We start from the raw sequence: 18,608 nt of genomic DNA on the forward strand, positions 1-18,608 counted from the left end.
CATTATTTTCATTTCAAAGCCAAGAAAACAGAGAACAGAGCAGCTATTTTAAAGCACATTCTCTAAATTCTCTTTCTAACCAGATTGCCTTTCCTATAAACTCATCCTACATAGAATATTCCGTTTGTGTCCCATTTGAAAGTAGAAAGCGTAATTAAAAAATCTCACAGACTGCTCTAAAGGAGTGAGGGTTTTCCTTGGCTCCAACAGAAGCCCAAAAATATAGACAGACATCTACATATAGATCAGAGATATTTGAGAGATGAACCCTTGGTTAGGAAACGCAGTCCCATATCTGAAAAAGCCAGTGGATCCATTGTGTTGACTTTATTTTCATGGTCATTCCAAGCCCACCCAATGCTCTTCCTCATACCTAATCCCACACACACATTTTCAAATGATCTCTATAAAGAATTTTACCTCCGATAGGAACACAATTTACACACAAAACTAAAGCCATTGTGATGTTCCCAGTAACAGGAATTAAGGGTTAAAGGAAAATGAGGCAGTTCAGAATTTCCTAGTGGAAGATCCTGGGCTTTGGACAATATTCAGTTTGATGACAAGCTTTTCCACTGACTATCTGTGTGACCTTGGCCAATTAGTAATATCTCCAGGCTTCAGTAGCCTCAGTTTCCTTATTTAAAACTGGAGTAATGGATTTTGAGATATTTGATCTGGTAATGCAAGCCACCAATAAGGCTAGTGGCACCACCGATCTGTGGTATGACAATGTACCAATGAGAATTAGTTTATTGCGAGAGCCTTTCCATTAGGTTACATGAGGAACCTCTGGTTTTCTACATATGACACAGAAAAACGAGAACAAACCCATTAAGACTTTTTAACTATCACATACCCAAAAAACCCAGTGCCATCGCATAGGCAAGCCATAATCATGCTCGCAAGCCTTATCTCACAGAAATAAGGGGAAAAAGGCCAAATACAAGACTCACCTAATAGAATGCTCAACCTACAGAACATTGAGGCTCCAATTCCAGTCTGCTGAACTTCACACATTTTAAAAGTGATCCACCTTAACGCTAAAAGCATTAGAACCAGAATAACGCACAGTCTATGAGGTCCAGAGGCATAAAAAGTAGCTGGTATATAGTTACACTAATAGTCACCAAAGGGTTTTAAAGAAAGGAAAGACAGCAAAAGGAAGGGAAGGGCAGTAACTTTAATGTCCAGAATAAAAGAAGAGTAACAGGATATTCTTTAACAAATGCACTTCATGTACGTTTTTGTTGAGAGAGGGGGAGGGAGGGAGGAAGAAGGAGAGAAGAGGAAGGGAAGGAGAGCAGAAAGGAGGGAGGGAAGGGGAGAGAGAGAGAGAGAGAGAGAAAGCCTGGCTAAAAGTGTCCTTTAGCATTTGCATTGCTCTTAGCTGGGTGAACTTGCCTGCAGCTACCACTTACAATGCAAATTGAGCTTAGAGTCCTTCACACTAACTACACAGCAAAAACCTTTCGGCTTTAAATAGAATACTGCAGTGTGGAGTGATCTGAGCTCAGAAGAAAAATTCAGAGATAAATGCAAAGGAGATTTTTTTTGGTGGGGGGGAGGGAAACTCTGACATCTCGGAGCAGGTAGGAGAAAAATGCAGACATCATAAAGGAAACAAAAATAAAAACAAGGTTTATAGAAGAACCTAAAAGCCAATTCCCCAGTAAGCAGTTTTAAAAGCGAACTTTTGGGGCAAGGCCACAATGAAGATAAATTTAACAAAGACTATTTTGATTTTCTGGTACTCTTTCAAGGTGTACTGGCATTTTCGTAAGTATTCAGAAGAACGTGATGGATTCTTCTACCTCTGACCAGACTAATTTCAGGAATGTTCTACCCCACTTCTTCTGCTATTTACATTGTCCAAATTCAACTTTTTTTCTTCCCATACTGTCACTAAAATCAGGTAAAGAAACCTGGAAACCTACTGTGAAATAAAGGTTTGGCTAGTTTTGTGGTTTTTAGGGTGTGTTTGTTTGTGTGTGTGTGTGTGAAAGAGAAGAAGAGAGAGAGGGAGGGAGAGACATGTTGATTCTCACACATCAAAATACTTTAGAAAGCAGAGTTCTTTGCTCTGAACTCATGTTTCATTTTTGTCTATATGAACCTGGATATCCTATCCCGAATCAGAGTTTACAAAAATGCTGTCCTAAAATAGGAAGATTATATAGTATCCTGGGTCCTGAAAGCAATAAGGAAAGTAATTTTTAACTCATTTCTCCTTTCTACAAACAGACAACAGGCACCTCCTATACATATGGGCCCAATGTGGCCATCTACCCAGCTTGGTAAGTTTCCTTTGCCTGTGCTTTGGAACGTAATGCAACATAAAAGAATGCATGAAGTCAGCTCTCTTTGTAGTCACAAGCAGAAAGAAATGTTCAAAAAAATCCACAGACACAAGAACAACTTCTTTCTTGGATGACATGCTCAAATACAGAGCTAGTCATATTCTACCTGGTAACTGAGTCAGTGATAAAGCCCTAAGACTGAAGGAGAACATCTTACAACCATGTTGTCATCATCGAATAAAAAGAATCCGGAAGTATGGTGCTTGGTTATGGGGGAACGATAACCTGAACATCTTAGAAATCATCAGTAATCTCCTAGAGGCCAGAACTCACATAACTCTGATTAATCTGTCTAGCACCATGGACAAATTAGGCTTGACAATAATGATGATAAGTGGAGAACATATTTGCAATAGTGTGGGGTATTCTTTCTATCTTAAACTTCCAGGGATGTTTACAGAAGATGCTACCTTTACCCCCAAATTTTCTTTTTATTTCTTTCAGAGCTTGATCTCTTTCTCTTCCTACACATCACATTTCTTGAACAGTTTTTGGATTTGATGAAATACTATAGAAATACAGTATCGGAGAATAATAAGAATCATCTTAAATTAACAGACCTTTTTACAGTGTCGAAAAGCACTTTTGAACATGTTTCCTCACATAGATATTAAAATGTGAGACTTCATTAAACATTTTATATGAGTGGATAAGGATGAAGGCCTACAGGTAGAAAAGAGCAAAAATGCAAAAGTTTTGGCATGTGGGAAAAAAATGCCTCTATTCACACACAAAAGGCAGAATGAGATTCCACCTGCCGACTTTCCCTGCCTGCCTCCAAGGCACTCAGGTTAATGTTAGAACAAGCTGGGAGAGAGAGAAAAGACAATTTCACCTCTTGGCAAAGCTCAGCTTGCTGAAGCCTCTTGCTTTCTGCTGGCTGTTGATTCAGCAGAAACTACCGCTGCAGAATTCATAATGGTGATTTTTAAAGGCCCCACTGATCGCATCGCTCGCCCCACGTGTCAGACCACTAGCTTGCCACCGAACACTATTTCTCTAGCCACATTTTTATTTCTTGCTAAGGCACTTCCAAGGGGAGAGGGGCTTGCCCTTTTGCAAAGGGCCTTTTGGGGTTTGGATTGTCTGGGCAGGTAACCCGGCCGGCCGGAGAGATGAATGGGCAGGAAACGAAAGCATGTCCTCCCTGCAGCCACTGAAAGAGACATCTTTCCGCTCAGGGAGGGGCGGACCCATGGTCCTTTTGGGCCCCTCCCTCCTTATCTCCCAAGACCCCTATGAGGATCTTGGGGGAGGGGTCATCTGCTTTTCTGGGGTCATTTTTCCGGCCGGTGGCCCCACCCTGAAAATCCTAAGCCCCGGGGGCCTTTTCAACTCCCATGGGCTCCAGTCCACCTGCTGCTAAACGCTGAGCTCGCCTCGCAGAGCCTGGATGGATGTGGGGTGCACTGGCGGGCAGCCTCCGCGAGCCAAGCCCCGGCCCCAGCCCCTGGGCCCGGAGGAGTCTCCGCCACTAGGCGCCCAGCTGCGGGAGAAGCACGGGGATCCGCAACTTGCGCCCAGCCCCAGCGGCGGAATGCGGCGGAGCCGGCGTTACCTTCGGTAGCATAGCTGTGGTCGCGCAGGAAACTGTTGTTGATTTTGCGGGTATCAATGTCCTCCTCCATTGACAGCAGGCTTACTTGCGTGGGAACCAGAAGCCGGCAGACAAGTATCCATGATCCCTCCCCGCAGCCAGTCTCACAGGAGAGGGGGGCAGGGGAGCCAGTGGGACTGCACCATGGTCCGAGCCTGAGGAGGAGACGGGGAGGCGGAGAGAGAGAAAAAATAAAAACCCAGCAATGGAGCTGTCACCTCCTCCACTCGGGTTCTCTCTGAGGCTGCGACGGCTCCTCCCGTGGTGCGCTCACTCCAGCTCCAATTCCCAACGAGGATGCTGCGCCTCCGCTGCCTCCTCGGGGCCAAGATGCGCCGTGCCCCTAGGGGTCTGGTCCCTCCCGCCCGCCCTGGAGGCGCTCACAAGCCGGGCTGGGGAGATGCCCAACAGGTTCCCTTCGTTGGCAGACGCTTCAAAATGCAAAAAAGATCACTCCTCCCCCCGGGAAAGCGGGCAGCCGCGACAAAATGGTGCCTTTCTGGACCCGAGCTGCAGTGGCGAGATGGTAAGGGCAGGATTCAGGCCGGCCTGGCCCGGATGAGAGTGCTGGTCCCACGGGAGGGTGGCTCCGGCAGGCGGTAGCTAGAGAAGCCGGCGGGGAGCTGGGCAGGGCGCTGCGGCCGGCGCCAGCGCACTCACCCTCACACGCGCGCACTCGCAGCTGCCGCTGCTGCAGGAGGAGGCTGGAGGCGGCTGGTGCATTAAAGGCGAGGCTCCTCCCAACCACGTCAGCAGCCCCAGGACTCTTCCCCAGCAGCGGTGGTGGCCGAGGAATAGGCTGCGGCTGCTCTCTGCTGCAGTGGGGCGCACGCAGCCGTGAACCCACACCTGGTAGCAAGCAGCTCGGTTGCAGGTTCACAAGGAAAGCATAGACGTGCTCTTCTCACTTCCCCCCTCCCGGGCACGCAGCAGCTGATGGTCATATCTATGCTTGCATCCAGAGTCCCTAGCTTTCTGCTTTTCTCCAGACACCTGTGTTTCAGGACAGCAAGGGGAAGTAGGTTTCCATGGGTACACAGGAAGTCTATATCCAGGTCTCTTCTGCACACCCTTATGTGAATGTGTAGTTCCTTGGTGAAGTTAAAAGGCGAGGCCTGGGGCTCCAGAAGGCTAAGAAAGAGGGATGAGAGCGAGGGCAAGAGCTACCCAGAGCCCTGCTTAAGCCTTCTTTGCTAGGCATCGAAGGGGAAGCAAGGGTCAGAACTTTGCAACTGAGATCACATCTGATTCCTCCATTCCAAACAGCAGCAAAATATCCCCTGGGAACTGCAGTAAGCTCATATTTAGAAAAGCGTCTTCTCTATGTCTGCACAGGTGGAGAGAAGCACAATCAACCAGTAGTCAACACAGCCCGTCTGAAAAAGTCCACCTCCCTACCCCTCTGCACTTTGTTTTGAACACACTGCTGCAGCCCCTCAGTTAGGTTTTGCTTGTGGAGACACAACACTACGGGAACGTCTTATGTTTGCTTTTAGACATGGAAGGTACATTGAAGAGAAGGGGAGACCTGTGTCCACAGAGACACTGCTACCCCAGAGGGACAAAAAAGAGGCCTGTCTTCCTACTTCAACTGGGAGGAAAATATAGAATTCCCCCCGACCCTGTTCCCCAAATTGCAAAACAATTCCTCATTTGAAAAAAAAAAAAAAAGAGAGAACGTTATGTTTATGAAACAATCGAAATCATTTATGAAACGACCAAAATTACTAGAAAGCCAATTTGGAAAAGAAATTTCTCTAATTTCCCCTGGTTGAACGTATTTCAGTGGGTGTCACTACAGGGAGAGACATCAGCAAATGCTTGCTCAGTTAAGCTCCACAAGTTTAGCTAGATGAGCCCAGAGGGAACTGAGAGTTAATTATGTACAATGCTTCAGCTAATGCAATTTACAAAGTATTTGAAGTTCAAAAAAATGGGAAAACAAGTCCTTAACTGAGGTTGGGAATTGTTGTTAAATTTCCATGAAGAATAATTGCTTCTTGCAGGTGGAAAATGGCATTGTCCCCATCTTCAGAAAGTAGAAGTGTATCTTTGAGAAGAGAGTAGAAATGTATTTTTTGGGGGGAGGTGGCGGGAATTCATCTTCTAACAGATTCCATTTTATTCTTGTCTGGTGGTTAAGTCTTACATGCTTGTGTTAATATTTGTTCAAAATTTACGTATAAAATTCCAGGAAGAGATAAAGACTGGAACAGGTTGATTTAATCCATTTCAGGTACTTCAGTACTAGTTGCTGGTTCTTCCTCATGCTAGCTGCATCCATCCCCAAGGCTCTGGTGTTTAGTCCACCTGCAGTTACACAGTCCAGCTTCTCTTAGAGATAGGAGAGTGGAGGAGGAGAGAGGTGGCACAGTGGGAAAAAGCTAAGATCATCTCTTAGTGCGTCAAAGTGGTGAGAATACATTTTGCCTTCAGTTGAAATGAACTTAAATTGCAACAGGAGGCCTCGGTTTAGTATATGGGTGTCTTAGTCATAGTCATAGTCATCTAGTGCTGCTGTAACAGAAATACCACAAGTGGATAGCTTTAACAAAGAGAAGTTTATTCTCTCACAGTCCAGTAGGCTAGAAGTCCAAACTCAGGGCACTTGCTCCAGAGGAAGGCTTTCTCTCTCTGTCAGCTCTGGAGGAAGGTTCTTGTCATCAGTCTTCCCTTGGTCTGGAAGCATCTCAGCACAGGAACCTCAGGTCCAAAAGACGTGCTCGGGTCCCAGCACTGCTTTCTTGGTGGTATGAGGTCTCCACTCTCTGCTTGCTTCCCTTTCCTTTTATCTCTTCAGAGATAAAAGGTGGTACAGGCCATACCCTAAGGAAACTCCCTTTACATTGGATCAGGGATGTGATCTGGTAAGGGCCTTACAAACCCACCCTAATCCTCTTTAACATAAAATGACAATCACAAAGTGGAGGACAACCACAGAACACTGGGAATCAAAGCCTAACCAAATTGATATACACATTTTTAGGGGACATAACTCAATCTGTGAGAATGGGAAGTTCTCCTCCTTGTCTTCCTGGAACATGGGCTGCAACTAGATTGGAATAGAGCTGAGTGATGAATCAGGCAGACCCAGGTTCACTGGCCAGGTTCTGCTTAGGGAATTTTCCAGTGTAACCAATAGGGCCTTCCATAGATTGGACCTCTGGGCTTACCAAATTTTCCCTTTCATGTTTTCTGCAAAATTCCTCCTGGTTTTTTTTCCATAGTACAAGCATTTTTCTTAAGACTCAAGTTCTGAGAAGGCAAATATAGATCTCTATTGATTAAGCAGATTCCAAGTTTTCTATTGTGCAGCCCCTCCGTGGTGCAAATGGCTTGGCTGTTAACTGACAGGTTGGAAGTTTGACTCTACCCAGAGGCACTTTGGAAGAAAGACCTGGAGATTTACTTCTGAAAAATCAGCCATTGAAAACACTGTGTAGCACAGTTCTACTCTGACAGACATGCGGCCACGATGAGTCAGAGCTGACTCAATGGCAACTGGATTTTTATTTTGTGGACCACTCTTTTCTACTATGAACAGTGATGAGCTAGTCTCTCTACCTAAAATCAGGAAAAAATGAAGCTGCTGGCCTTTGCTTTCCTATAGTGACATGTGATAAAGGAGGTAAGGAAGTGAAAGGAGCCCAGTGCAATCTTGTGGCGGTGAGGGGACTACATAGACCATTTCTCTGAAAACTCACTGGCCTCTTTCTGTTCCTCCAATGAGCCATGTTCTTTTCAAAATTTTGCACATGCTGTTCCCTATGCCCCTTCCTCACATTCTTGGCACCTTTCAAGCTCTCAGCTGAACTATTCCTACTTCATGGAGGCATTTTTCTGACCATACCACAACCCCCATCTCTGGTATTTTTCTGTCTATACACACACACACGCACATATATTTTATACTTTTTATAGCATGATATTGCAGAAGCCCTGGTGGCATAGTAATTAAGAGCTATGGCTGCTAACCAAAAAGTCAGCAGTTCAAATCTACCAGGTGCTCATTGGAAACCCTATGAGGCAGTTCTACTCTGTTCTATAGGGCTACTATGAGCCAGAATTGACTTGATAGCAACAAGTTTGGTTTTTCGGTATAGCACATTGTGGGAGAGAGATGTGGCAGTCTGCTTAGGTAAAGATTTACAGCCTCAGAAGCCCTATAAGGCAGTTCTACTCTATCCTGTAGGGTCACGTCACTATGAGTCAGAATTGATTGGATAGCAGTGGGCTTGGTTTGGTTTATAGCACATTACATTTTGTAATATATGTGTACTTATTATTGTCAATTGTTCCCACTGTACCTCCAACACTGAGTGTCTGGCACTTAGTAGTTACACAATAAATATTTCTTGAATGAATGAATAAATCACTAAATTTGCTCAGTGATATTAGGATTTTGTAGCTCTACCCTTATTAAAATTCATGTACATAAAAAAAATTGTCATGAATTTGAAATTTTCTAAATTGTAACCTTTATTCCTAGTGAAATAATTATTTCTATTCATTCATACATGCATATGCACCCGAAATATTTACTGAGCATTTACTATATGACAGAATTGTTCTAGGTGCTAGGGTTACAGGAAAAAAAAAAAAAAAAAAAGTCCCTTCCTTCATGGAACTTAAATTCTATAATCAGATTTAATAACATGAGATTATGTAGACATATAACAAAAGCATTAAAATCAACGAACTATAGAACAAAATTAAACCTCTAGGCTCTGATATCAAGCAAAGCTGATTTTCTTCCACTTATTGTGTCCTTGAGCAGGTTATAAAATCTCCTTAAGCCATGGTTTCCTCCTCTATAAATTAGGGAATAGTATCTGGTTCATAGAGTTATTGTGAGGATTCAATGAGATTATGCTTAGAAAGGATAGATTGCTATTGTTCAGCATTTGCTTTTGTTATCATTGTCTCCGCTGATGTACAACACACTGTCTCCACTGATATCCAACAAATACCTACTATGTTAGACACTGGGCTAGGACTGGAGCTTCAGCAACATCAATGCATTAGGGAGGCCATCAGGAAGTTTCTACCATCACGAAACTTAGCGTCTAATTTAGAGTCTAAGTAATGTAAAGGGGTCACAGGTTCCAAAAGAAGAAGCAGGGAACTCGGAAAGCACACAACAGACAGACCCAATTCAGGCCTATGCTTCACACAGAAAATGCCAATTACAAATACAGAGTCTTCTGAAATTACCCAATTCAGCATGACAGCATGTGACACAATTTTTTTGTCACCCTTGTCATAGTCCCCCTCCCCTAACATTCATATATACCCACACCTTAGGTAGGCTAAGGCTTCTTATGCCCAAACTTTTTACATCATCCTGTCCAATCGTCACATGAAATATCTACGATTAAACATTTTCTGAAAACTTTTGACCTAAGTCAGTCTGGAGAGTCTTAATACAGGCTTAGGTGTCAGACAGTCCTGGTTTGTGTTTCCAGCTTAGGCATTTATGAATTTCATGACCTTTGGCAAGTAATTTAACACCTCTGAGGCTCTGTATTTGAAGAGTGGAAGAAAGCTATAGGAGCCACTTCCCAGGGTCCTTGGGTGGCTGCAGAGACAGTGTAAAGAGAGCACTTAATTCAGGCTTGGCCCCCAGCCAGGCTCACTAAAATATTGGTTCTATCCTCCGAGCAGTGCCTCTTCTCCCCATCTGCAGTGAATCTGAGAAATGCACTCGTAGTCAATCATTTATGAGAACAAAAGTGACCTAGAAACGTGAGTTTTCCCACCTATCGATCTGTCTTGATGAGCAAGTGAAACTGGATATATGAAATTTTGCCATCTTGCAAAAGGCCCTGCTTAAGTCATGAAGTCCCAAGCAGATGGAAGGAGTTAGGGTTCTCCTCGCTCAGTTTTCACACTATGTGTGTGTAGACCACATCCCATTTCTTTATTGAGGAATCATATGGAATCTCTGTTTAGGATCGTGAAGTACTAAATGCACAGCTGTCTCCCTGAGGTCGTTTAGGTGCTGACTGCCTAGAGGATGAACTCTCGAATTTGTAGCAAGGTTTACAACTCCTTCTTGTGCATGCTACATACAACATGTGAAGCCATATGAGTGATCTTTGAGCATAGCATTTAAGCTAGGGAAGGAAAATTAAAACTTTTGCTTTCAAAGGGTTCTATTAATTTTAAACTCTAGGTTCTTAGTGGATTTTGCTTACTAACATGTTCCCTCAATTATTCTAGTACAGAAACTTATGAAAATACACAGCGATGTGCTAGAGCCAGAAGGTACTGGCCGTTGAGAGCCAACTGTGCCTACCATGCACATCTTTTCCCAACTCCATTTCCAGTGACATTGTGTTAGTAGTTAAAATAGGAAATCTGCCATGGTGGGATATTTATATCATGGGAATAATTTTTAAAAAGTTATAAATCAAAGCTTTTTTTGGGGGGTGGGCTGGGGGGAGCCGGTTGTTAAACATTTACCAGCACACCAGTGGAAACACATTACTTGATGATGTTCTGCCTTCTCTCCATTTGCTACACCTGAGCCAACATCTTTCCACTCATTCTTGTTATCTTTCTAAAGTTCCCTCCATTTGCTCGCCATTAAGTCTACGAAGCTGCATCACAGTTCCAGAATATTCCATCATCCAACCAAACACCTTCCATAATGTAAATAACTCTTAAAACCCTACCTTTATCATGAAGTTTTCCCATACTTATCAGAGGAGACCTGATGCTTTTGTCTGATCTCTTCCAGTCTGGTTATGAAACTGCAACTGTGGCCATGTGGGCAATTGCCAGGCTCCTAGACCTGGCAATGTACAGAACATTAGGTGCACGCCCACTCTCAAGGAATCGCTCTTTTCTACTGACCAGGCCCCATTGTCACCTTGCTCTTTCCCTTGATTTGCTGAGATGCAAAACAAAAGCATCCACTGAGCCTAATTTCACCAACAGTCTTTTACTTGCCTAATAGGCTCTCGATGCAATGTGAGAGAAGGTACAAACACTAAGCGCCCATATCTGAGAGCCTGAGAATAGACATCCTCTTGTATCTTTTCTCATTCAGTGGTGTTAGAAGAAATTAAACTCAGGCTGCCCACGACAGGATGATTTTAATATGCCTCATATCAGTTAAGCACAAGACGAGGATTTCCAGAACCAGTTTAGCAATACCACAGGGAATCTCCTAGTATCTGATTATATTTCTCAAAGAAAACTTTTAGTATAATTTAAATAAGAACATACATTGGGAAATGTCTTTAGACATCTTTAAAATATGTCAAGTAATAACACTTCACAGAATTTATCCTAAGGAAATAATCACACATTTGGACAAAAATTTAGCCTAGCAATTCCACCGCAAGAGAATTAAAAAACATATGCTTATGTATAAACTTGTACACAGATGTTTCCAGAAGCATTATTCACAATAGCCCATAGGTGAAAACAACTCAAATGCCCATCAGCTGACGAACGGATGGACAAATGTGATATTTCTGTGTCACGGAATATTATTCAGCCATAAAAAGAAATGAAATATATGCCACAATATGGGTGAACCTTGAAAACATTACACTAAGTGAAAGGGGTCAATCACAAAATAACAAGTGTTGTATGGTTCCATCTATATGAAATGCCCAGAAGAGGCAAATTCAAAAAGATAGAAAGCAGATTAGTGGTTGCCAGGGGCCTTGGAGTAGGGAGAAGGGAGTGACTGCTAATGATTTCAGGATTTCTTTTGGGGGTAAGAAAAATGTTCTAAAATTAGATAGTGGTGATGGTTGTAAAATTCTGCGAATATACTAAACACACACACACACACAAAACCCACTGAATCGTACACTTTAGGAGGGTGAATTTCATGATATGTGAATTTTATCTCAATAAAGCTACTATTAAAGATAAAAAAAATCACTGCTATAATAAGACACTGTTACTGCTGGGAATATATTAACTGTGGCTCTTGAATCATTTCCGACTCATAATGACCTTATAGAACAGAGTAGAGCTGCCCCACAGGGCTTCCAAGGCTGTAACCTTTACAGAAGCAGACTGCCGCATCTTTCTCCTGTGGAGCGGCTGTGGGTGTGAACCACCAACCCTTTGGTTAGCAGGTGAGCACTTTACCACTGTACCACTAGGGCTCCTTGGGAAATATAATAGTATAGGAAAAAGTTAAAAGTACCCAATGACAAGGATATCCATGTTACATTGTTGAAAAATCATACAATATATATTGAATGATTCTATTTTTTGTTTAAAAAATGTATGCATGCTAAAAGAAACATACCAAAATAATAGCAGTAGTCATCTGTGGTTTTCTCTTTCATTCGTATTTTTGTCAAATGAAATTTAGGACGTGTAACATTTTTGTAGTAAAAAAAATTTTAAGTGTTTTTTTAATGCTACAAGACACTTTTAAGTGGAAACCTTGTATTGAAAAGACCAAATCATTTTCTTCATACCAGGAAGCTGAGAGACTCTGATATAAAAATGTATGTGCTATTAAAATGTAGAGATAGCTCTGTCCAATAGAATTACAATGCAAGTCACATTTATAATTATAAATTTCCTAGTTGCCTCATTAAAAAGTAAAAAGAAACAGATGAAACTAATTTTAATATATTTAACCAAACATATCTAAAATATTATAATTTTGATATATCAATATAAAAATTATTGATGATATATTCTTTTTTTATGCTAAGTCTTTGAAATTTTGTGTACATTTTACACTACTGCACCTCTCATGCAAACTAACCAAATTTGAGTGCTCAATAGCGACACAGACTAGTTGCTATATTAGACAGTTGTATTAGACACCAAAGGTAAAGGAGAACAATTCCAAATATTTTACTTTGTTCACAATAAGTTTTAACATATTCCTAAAAAGAAAAAATTTTACCTACTAAGGACTTGAATTAGAATGCAATGCTTAAACCAAACTAAGCAACGTTAACCTGTTGAACTTGATGACTATTTTAAGTAATGCAAGCAAAAAAGCTGAATACATACACACATATGTACATATAATTATGTATAAAACCAAACCTGTTGCTGTCAAGTCGATTCTGACTTATAGCGATCTTATTGTTCAGAGTAAAATTGCCCCATAGGATTTCCAAGGAGCAGCTGATGGATTCGAACTGCTGACCTTTTGGTTAGCAGTCGCAGCTCTTAAGGATTGCGCCACCGGGGCTCCATATATATGTGTGTGTGTGTGCAAGTGCGGGTGTGTGTGTACATATGTATGGGTATTATATGTATATATGTACACACAACACACACCCACACACACTATATAATAGAAAGTTTGAATCCAGCCTGTTATTTTGCCCTAAAACTAATAAAGTGAGTGAATAGAACTTTAAGAAGATCAACATACAAAGTGTTGAGATTATGCTGTATGAAAAGCTCAGATAGGAATAAAGATGCAATACACTATTCAATCACAGTTATGGAAGACAGCTTCCTGGCCAACTGACTGGAAGAGATCCATATTTATGCCTATTCCCAAGAAAGGTGATCCAACCAAATGTGGAAATTATAGAACAATATCATTAATATCACATGCAAGCATAATTTTGCTGAAGATCATTCAAAAACAGCTGCAGCAGTATATCGACAGGGAATTGCCAGAAATTCAGGCCACTTTCAGAAGAGGACGTGGAACCAGGTATATCATTGCTGATGTAGATGGATCCTGGCTGAAAGCAGAGAATACCAGAAGGATGTTTATCTGTGTTTTATTGACTATGAAAAGGCATTTGACTGTGTGGATCATAACAAACTACGGATAACGCTGTGAAGAATGGGAATTCCAGAACACTTAATTATGCTCATGGGGAACCTTTACAAAGATCAAGAGGCAGTTTTTCAGACAGAACAAGGGGATACAGATTGGTTTAAAGTCAGGAAAGGTGTGTGTCAGGGTTGTATCCTTTCACCACACCTATTCAATCTGTATGCTGAACAAATAATCCAAGAAGCTGGACTATATGAAGAAGAACAGGGAATCAGGTTTGGAGGAAAACTCATTAACAACCTGCTTTATGCAGATGACACAACCTTGCTTGCTGAAAGTGAAGAGGACTTGAAGCACTTACTAATGAAGATCAAAGACCACAGCCTTCAGTATGGATTGCACCTCAACATAAAGAAAACAAAAATCCTCACGACTGGACCGGTGAGCAACATCATGATGAACGGAGAAAAGATTGAAGCTGTCAAGGATTTCCTTTTACTTGGATCCACAATCAACAGCCATGGAAGCAGCAGTCAAGAAATCAAAAGACGCACTGCACTGGGTAAATCTGCTGCAAAGGACCTCTCCAAAGTGTTGAAGGGCAAAGATGTCACCCTGAAGACTAAGGTGCGCCTGACCCAAGCCATGGTATTTTCAGTCGCATCATACGCATGTGAAAGCTGGACAATGAATAAGAAGACTGAAGAAGAGTTGACGCCTTTGAATTGTGGTGTTGGGGAAGAATGTTGAATATACCGTGGACTGCCAAAAGAACGAACAAACCTGTCTTGGAAGAAGTGCGGCCAGAATGCTCCTTAGAGGCAAGGATGGCGACACTGCATCTTACATACTTTGGACATGTTGTCAGGAGGGATCATCAGTCCCTGGAGAAGGACATCATGCTTGGCAGAGTACAGGGTCAGCAGGAAAGAGGAAGACCCTCATTGAGGTGGATTGACACAGTGGCTGCAACAATGAGCTCAAGCGTGACAATGTTTGTGAGGATGGCTCAGTACAGTGCAGTGTTTCATTCTGTTGTGCATAGGGTCACTATGAGTCAGAACCGACTCGACGGCACATAACAACAACAACAACAAAGTTCAGCACCTATGACTTCAATTCCAGCTAGGAGAAGAAGCCAAATAGTCCAATGTCACTGCTGAAAAAATAATTTTCACTGCTGAAAAAATAATTTTCACAGCTGGGCATCTGGAATGAATTATGCCCATAAAGATAGAGAAATTTAGAGGTTAGAAACTATTAGTCACCTTTTTAGATTGTATTAGAGAGTAGGACTTTGTGGTTACATGATCAGTGGATTCATTTCTGAGTACTCGTTGAATTATATACAGCATTGCCTTTAGCACATACATGTGAACAGTTTCGCATGTGCAATTGAGCACTCCCTCCTTCCTAATTACCCTTTCTTCACTGATTCCTGGGCATCACTTTCTCTTGGTTCTCCTGCTACCTCAATGCCCATGACTTGTGAGGCTCTTTTGCTGGTTTCTCCCCAGTGCCCTGGCTTCTAAATGTACTAACGCCCTAGAGTTCAGTCTCAGATCTCTTCTCTATCTCCATTCCCACCTTAGATGATCTCAGGCATTCTCTCAGCATTCACATGATGACAAAACCCCAAACTGGAATTCTGAACACAGCCTCTCCCCTGAGCTCTGGACTGACCTGACATTTTACTCAACTTCTGATTCAGCCTCCAACATACCTGCCCACCATCCTGTTCCTGAGACTCAAAACTGGTATCGTCCTTGATTCCCCTCTCTCTTATCCCCCACATTCTCCCAGCCTATCAGCAAATCCTGCCAACTCTAACTTCAAAGCATATCCAGAGTCCAGCCATTTCTCATCACCTTCACTGCAACTACCACATGCCAACAACCATTCTATTTAACCAGAATTTTTTCCATAGACTCTAACTGGTCTCTGATTCCTCCTTGGCCCCCTACAGACTAGTTTCCAGGCAGTAGGCAGAATGGTGCTTTTACATGCAAATTGCTTCTTGTCAGTTTTTCTCTCAAAGCCCTTTAGTGGTTTCCTACATCATTCAAAGTAAAAATTCCTTAAAATGCTGGACAAATCTGACTCCAGGTATAGCTCTGTCATTATTTCTTTTCACTTTCCACCTGCAGTGCCATCAGCTCTGGCCTGACCCTCCTCCCAACCCATACACATAGAAGCACTTGTCTCCTTGTTTTCAAACATACCAGGAAGACCCCTTCCATCTCAGGACCCTGCAACTGTTGCTCCCTCAGTTCTGAGTACCTTCCTCCAGACACTAGCATAGCTGAGTGCTTCACTTCATTCAGGCATCTGTTCTAGTATCAACTTTTCTGCAATGCCTTCATTGACCACTCTATATAAAATGAGATAATGCTCCATCTTCCTGGCACTTCCTATCTTCATATCTCTACCAGTAGCCACTGGGTGGATTCCAACTCATAGTGACCCTATAGGACTGCTCCCATAGGGTTTCCAAGGCTGTAATTTTTACGGGAACTGACTGCCACATCTTTCTCCTGTGGAGCAGCTGGTGGGTTTGAACCACCAACCTTTTGGTTATCAGCCAAGTGTTTAACCACTGCACCACCAGGGCTCCTTATATCTCTACCCAAGAGTATATACTCATTTGGTTTGGATTATTACTCCCTAGAACATAATTGCGGGATGACAGGACTTTTTTTTTTTTTTTTGGTTGTTGTTCCCTGATGTATCTCCAGCACTTAAAATGGTGCCTGGGATGTATTGGTTATTCTAAATGTAGCTTTTGAAAAAATGGAAGAGTGAATGTCTGCTTGCTTAACAATGAAGATCGATCAGGAAGGAACTTTGATTGAACAGTGAACTTAGGATGCTGAACACACATCCAGCAAGGTTCAAGCTAAAAAGGGATTTAGAGACCATTAGGTCCAACTCATCATTTTGCTGATGAGGAAACTGAGGCCTAGAGAAAAGTGACTTGCCAAGATTACCCAGTGAATTAGAGGCAGATTTGGAGCAGGGAACCTGAGGTCTAGTCTCCAAGGTTCACCTCAACAAAATAAGTCTTCTCAACTTTTGTTGTGATGGATTTATCACTTTTTCTTAAGATGGTTAGTAAAAAGTTATTAGGTAATGACAATTAAAGCTGTATGTTTACCAAAGTAGCTTAACTCTCCATTATTTTAAGATTGGCATCAAGGGGAGAAGTGAATATTTTCTTCCAAATGTCATGCTAGGGCAACCCCTGTGTAAAGATATGAAGTAACAGAACTTCTCTTCATCTCACTCATCTCTGTTTCTCTGCTCTGAGGTGGGTCAGACAGATCTTTGGGAGGGGCTGTATCAATCTCCCTGCCCCACAGCTGCAGAGGTTTGGGAAGGAAGCCTTATGCACACTCAGAGTCAGATCTAATTATCTTCTGCCTGCTCGCTATGGTCTGCCACTCTCTCCTTTGCAGGGAAATAAGCACCTTTGTAAGCTACAAGACATACTACGTGATAAACTTAATCCATCACGTGGGAAAACACTTAGAAAAAGTTAGCCAGTTATGAAACCAAGATTGCCACCCTGGCCATTACTAACTACACTTGGGTGATAGGTAACAGAAACCAGAATTCGAGAGATAGATGTACCTTGAATTTGTAAGCAAGGCTCTGTTTTTTACATTTAATAAATATGTATGGAATAAATACTGAGTAAATATAATTATATTAAACAACCCTTAGAGACCTCTGCAGTACCAGGACTAACAAAGGTTGATAACCAAAGTTCATGAATTTACATCTAAAAAGTATCATCAGTTCTGATTTTAGCATATTTAAGATCACAGAAGCCTTTGAGATTTTGGTGAAGGATTGAACTCTCCCCAGAAGAAAACAGTTTAGAGTACTTCCTGTTCTGAAGTGCTGACTCACTGTGTCTATTTCACAGATAGGAAAAGGAACAAAGGAAAAAAAAAAAAGGTCTGAGATCAAAGAATGGTACAAATTTGAATGCCAGTATAGAATTACAATGTCAATACCTCCCATGCATATTTTTATATGGAGAATAATCACTGTTGTCATTAGGTGCCCTCCAGTCCATTGTATCTCATAGTGACAGTATGCAGGCCAGAACAAACTGCCCAGACATGCGCCATCGCCATCTTCATGATCATTGCTATGTTTGAGCCCATTGTTATAACCACTGTGTCAATCCATCTCGTTGGCAGTTTTCCTCTTTTTGGCTGACCCTCTACCAAGCATGATGTCCTTCTCCAGGGACTGATCCCTCCTGATAACATGTCCAAAGTATGTAAGATGCAGCCTCACCTTCCTAGCTTCTAAGAAGCATTCTCTTGTACTTCTTCCAAGACATATTTGTTCGTTCTTTTGGCAGTCCATGGTATATCCAATATTCTTTGCCAACACCATATTCAAAGTCATCAATTCTTCTTCACTCTTCCTTAGCTATTGTCCAGCTCTCACGTGCATATGAAATAACTGAAAGTACCATGGCTTTGGTCAGATGCACCTTAGTCCTTAAAGTGACATCTTTGGTTTTTAACACTTTAAAGAGGTCTTTTGCCACCGATTTGCCCAATGCAATGTGTATTTTGATTTCTTGATTGCTACTTCCATGAGCATTGATTGTGGATCCAAGTAAAATGAAATCCTTGACAACTCCAATCTTCTGTCCGTTTGTCATGATGTTGCTTATTGGTCCAGTTGTGAAGATTTTTGTTTTCTTTATGTTGAGGTGTAACCCCGTACTGAAGGCTGTAGTCTTTGGTCTTTATTGGTGAGTGTTTCGAGTCCTCTTCACTTTCAGCAAGCAAGGTTGCGTCATCTGCGTAACACAGGTTGTTAATGAGTCTTCCTCCAATCCTGATGCTGAGTTCTTCATATTGTCTAGCTTCTTGGGTTATTTGCTCAGTATACA

General features: G+C 42.1%; 1 protein-coding gene across 8 annotated transcripts in view; it reads right to left on the reverse strand.

Moving 5' to 3' along the window:
• The window catches only part of PPP2R2B (protein phosphatase 2 regulatory subunit Bbeta), a 500,931-nt gene that overhangs the window by 320,338 nt on the left and 161,985 nt on the right, over positions 1-18,608 (reverse strand). For 3 of the 8 annotated variants that reach the window (XM_049873996.1, XM_049873995.1, XM_049873998.1), the window contains one exon: positions 3,919-4,112. The exons of 3 other annotated variants lie outside the window; for them this stretch is intronic. In XM_049873996.1, the coding sequence (XP_049729953.1) occupies positions 3,919-4,112 (194 nt within the window). Of the gene's footprint in view, positions 1-3,918; positions 4,113-4,617; positions 8,347-18,608 lie in introns of those variants that run through there. 2 more of the 8 variants (XM_049873999.1, XM_049874000.1) reach the window with 2 other exon arrangements.

Source organism: Elephas maximus, chromosome 2 (genome assembly GCF_024166365.1).
Source record: "Elephas maximus indicus isolate mEleMax1 chromosome 2, mEleMax1 primary haplotype, whole genome shotgun sequence".
NCBI lineage: Eukaryota > Metazoa > Chordata > Mammalia > Proboscidea > Elephantidae > Elephas > Elephas maximus.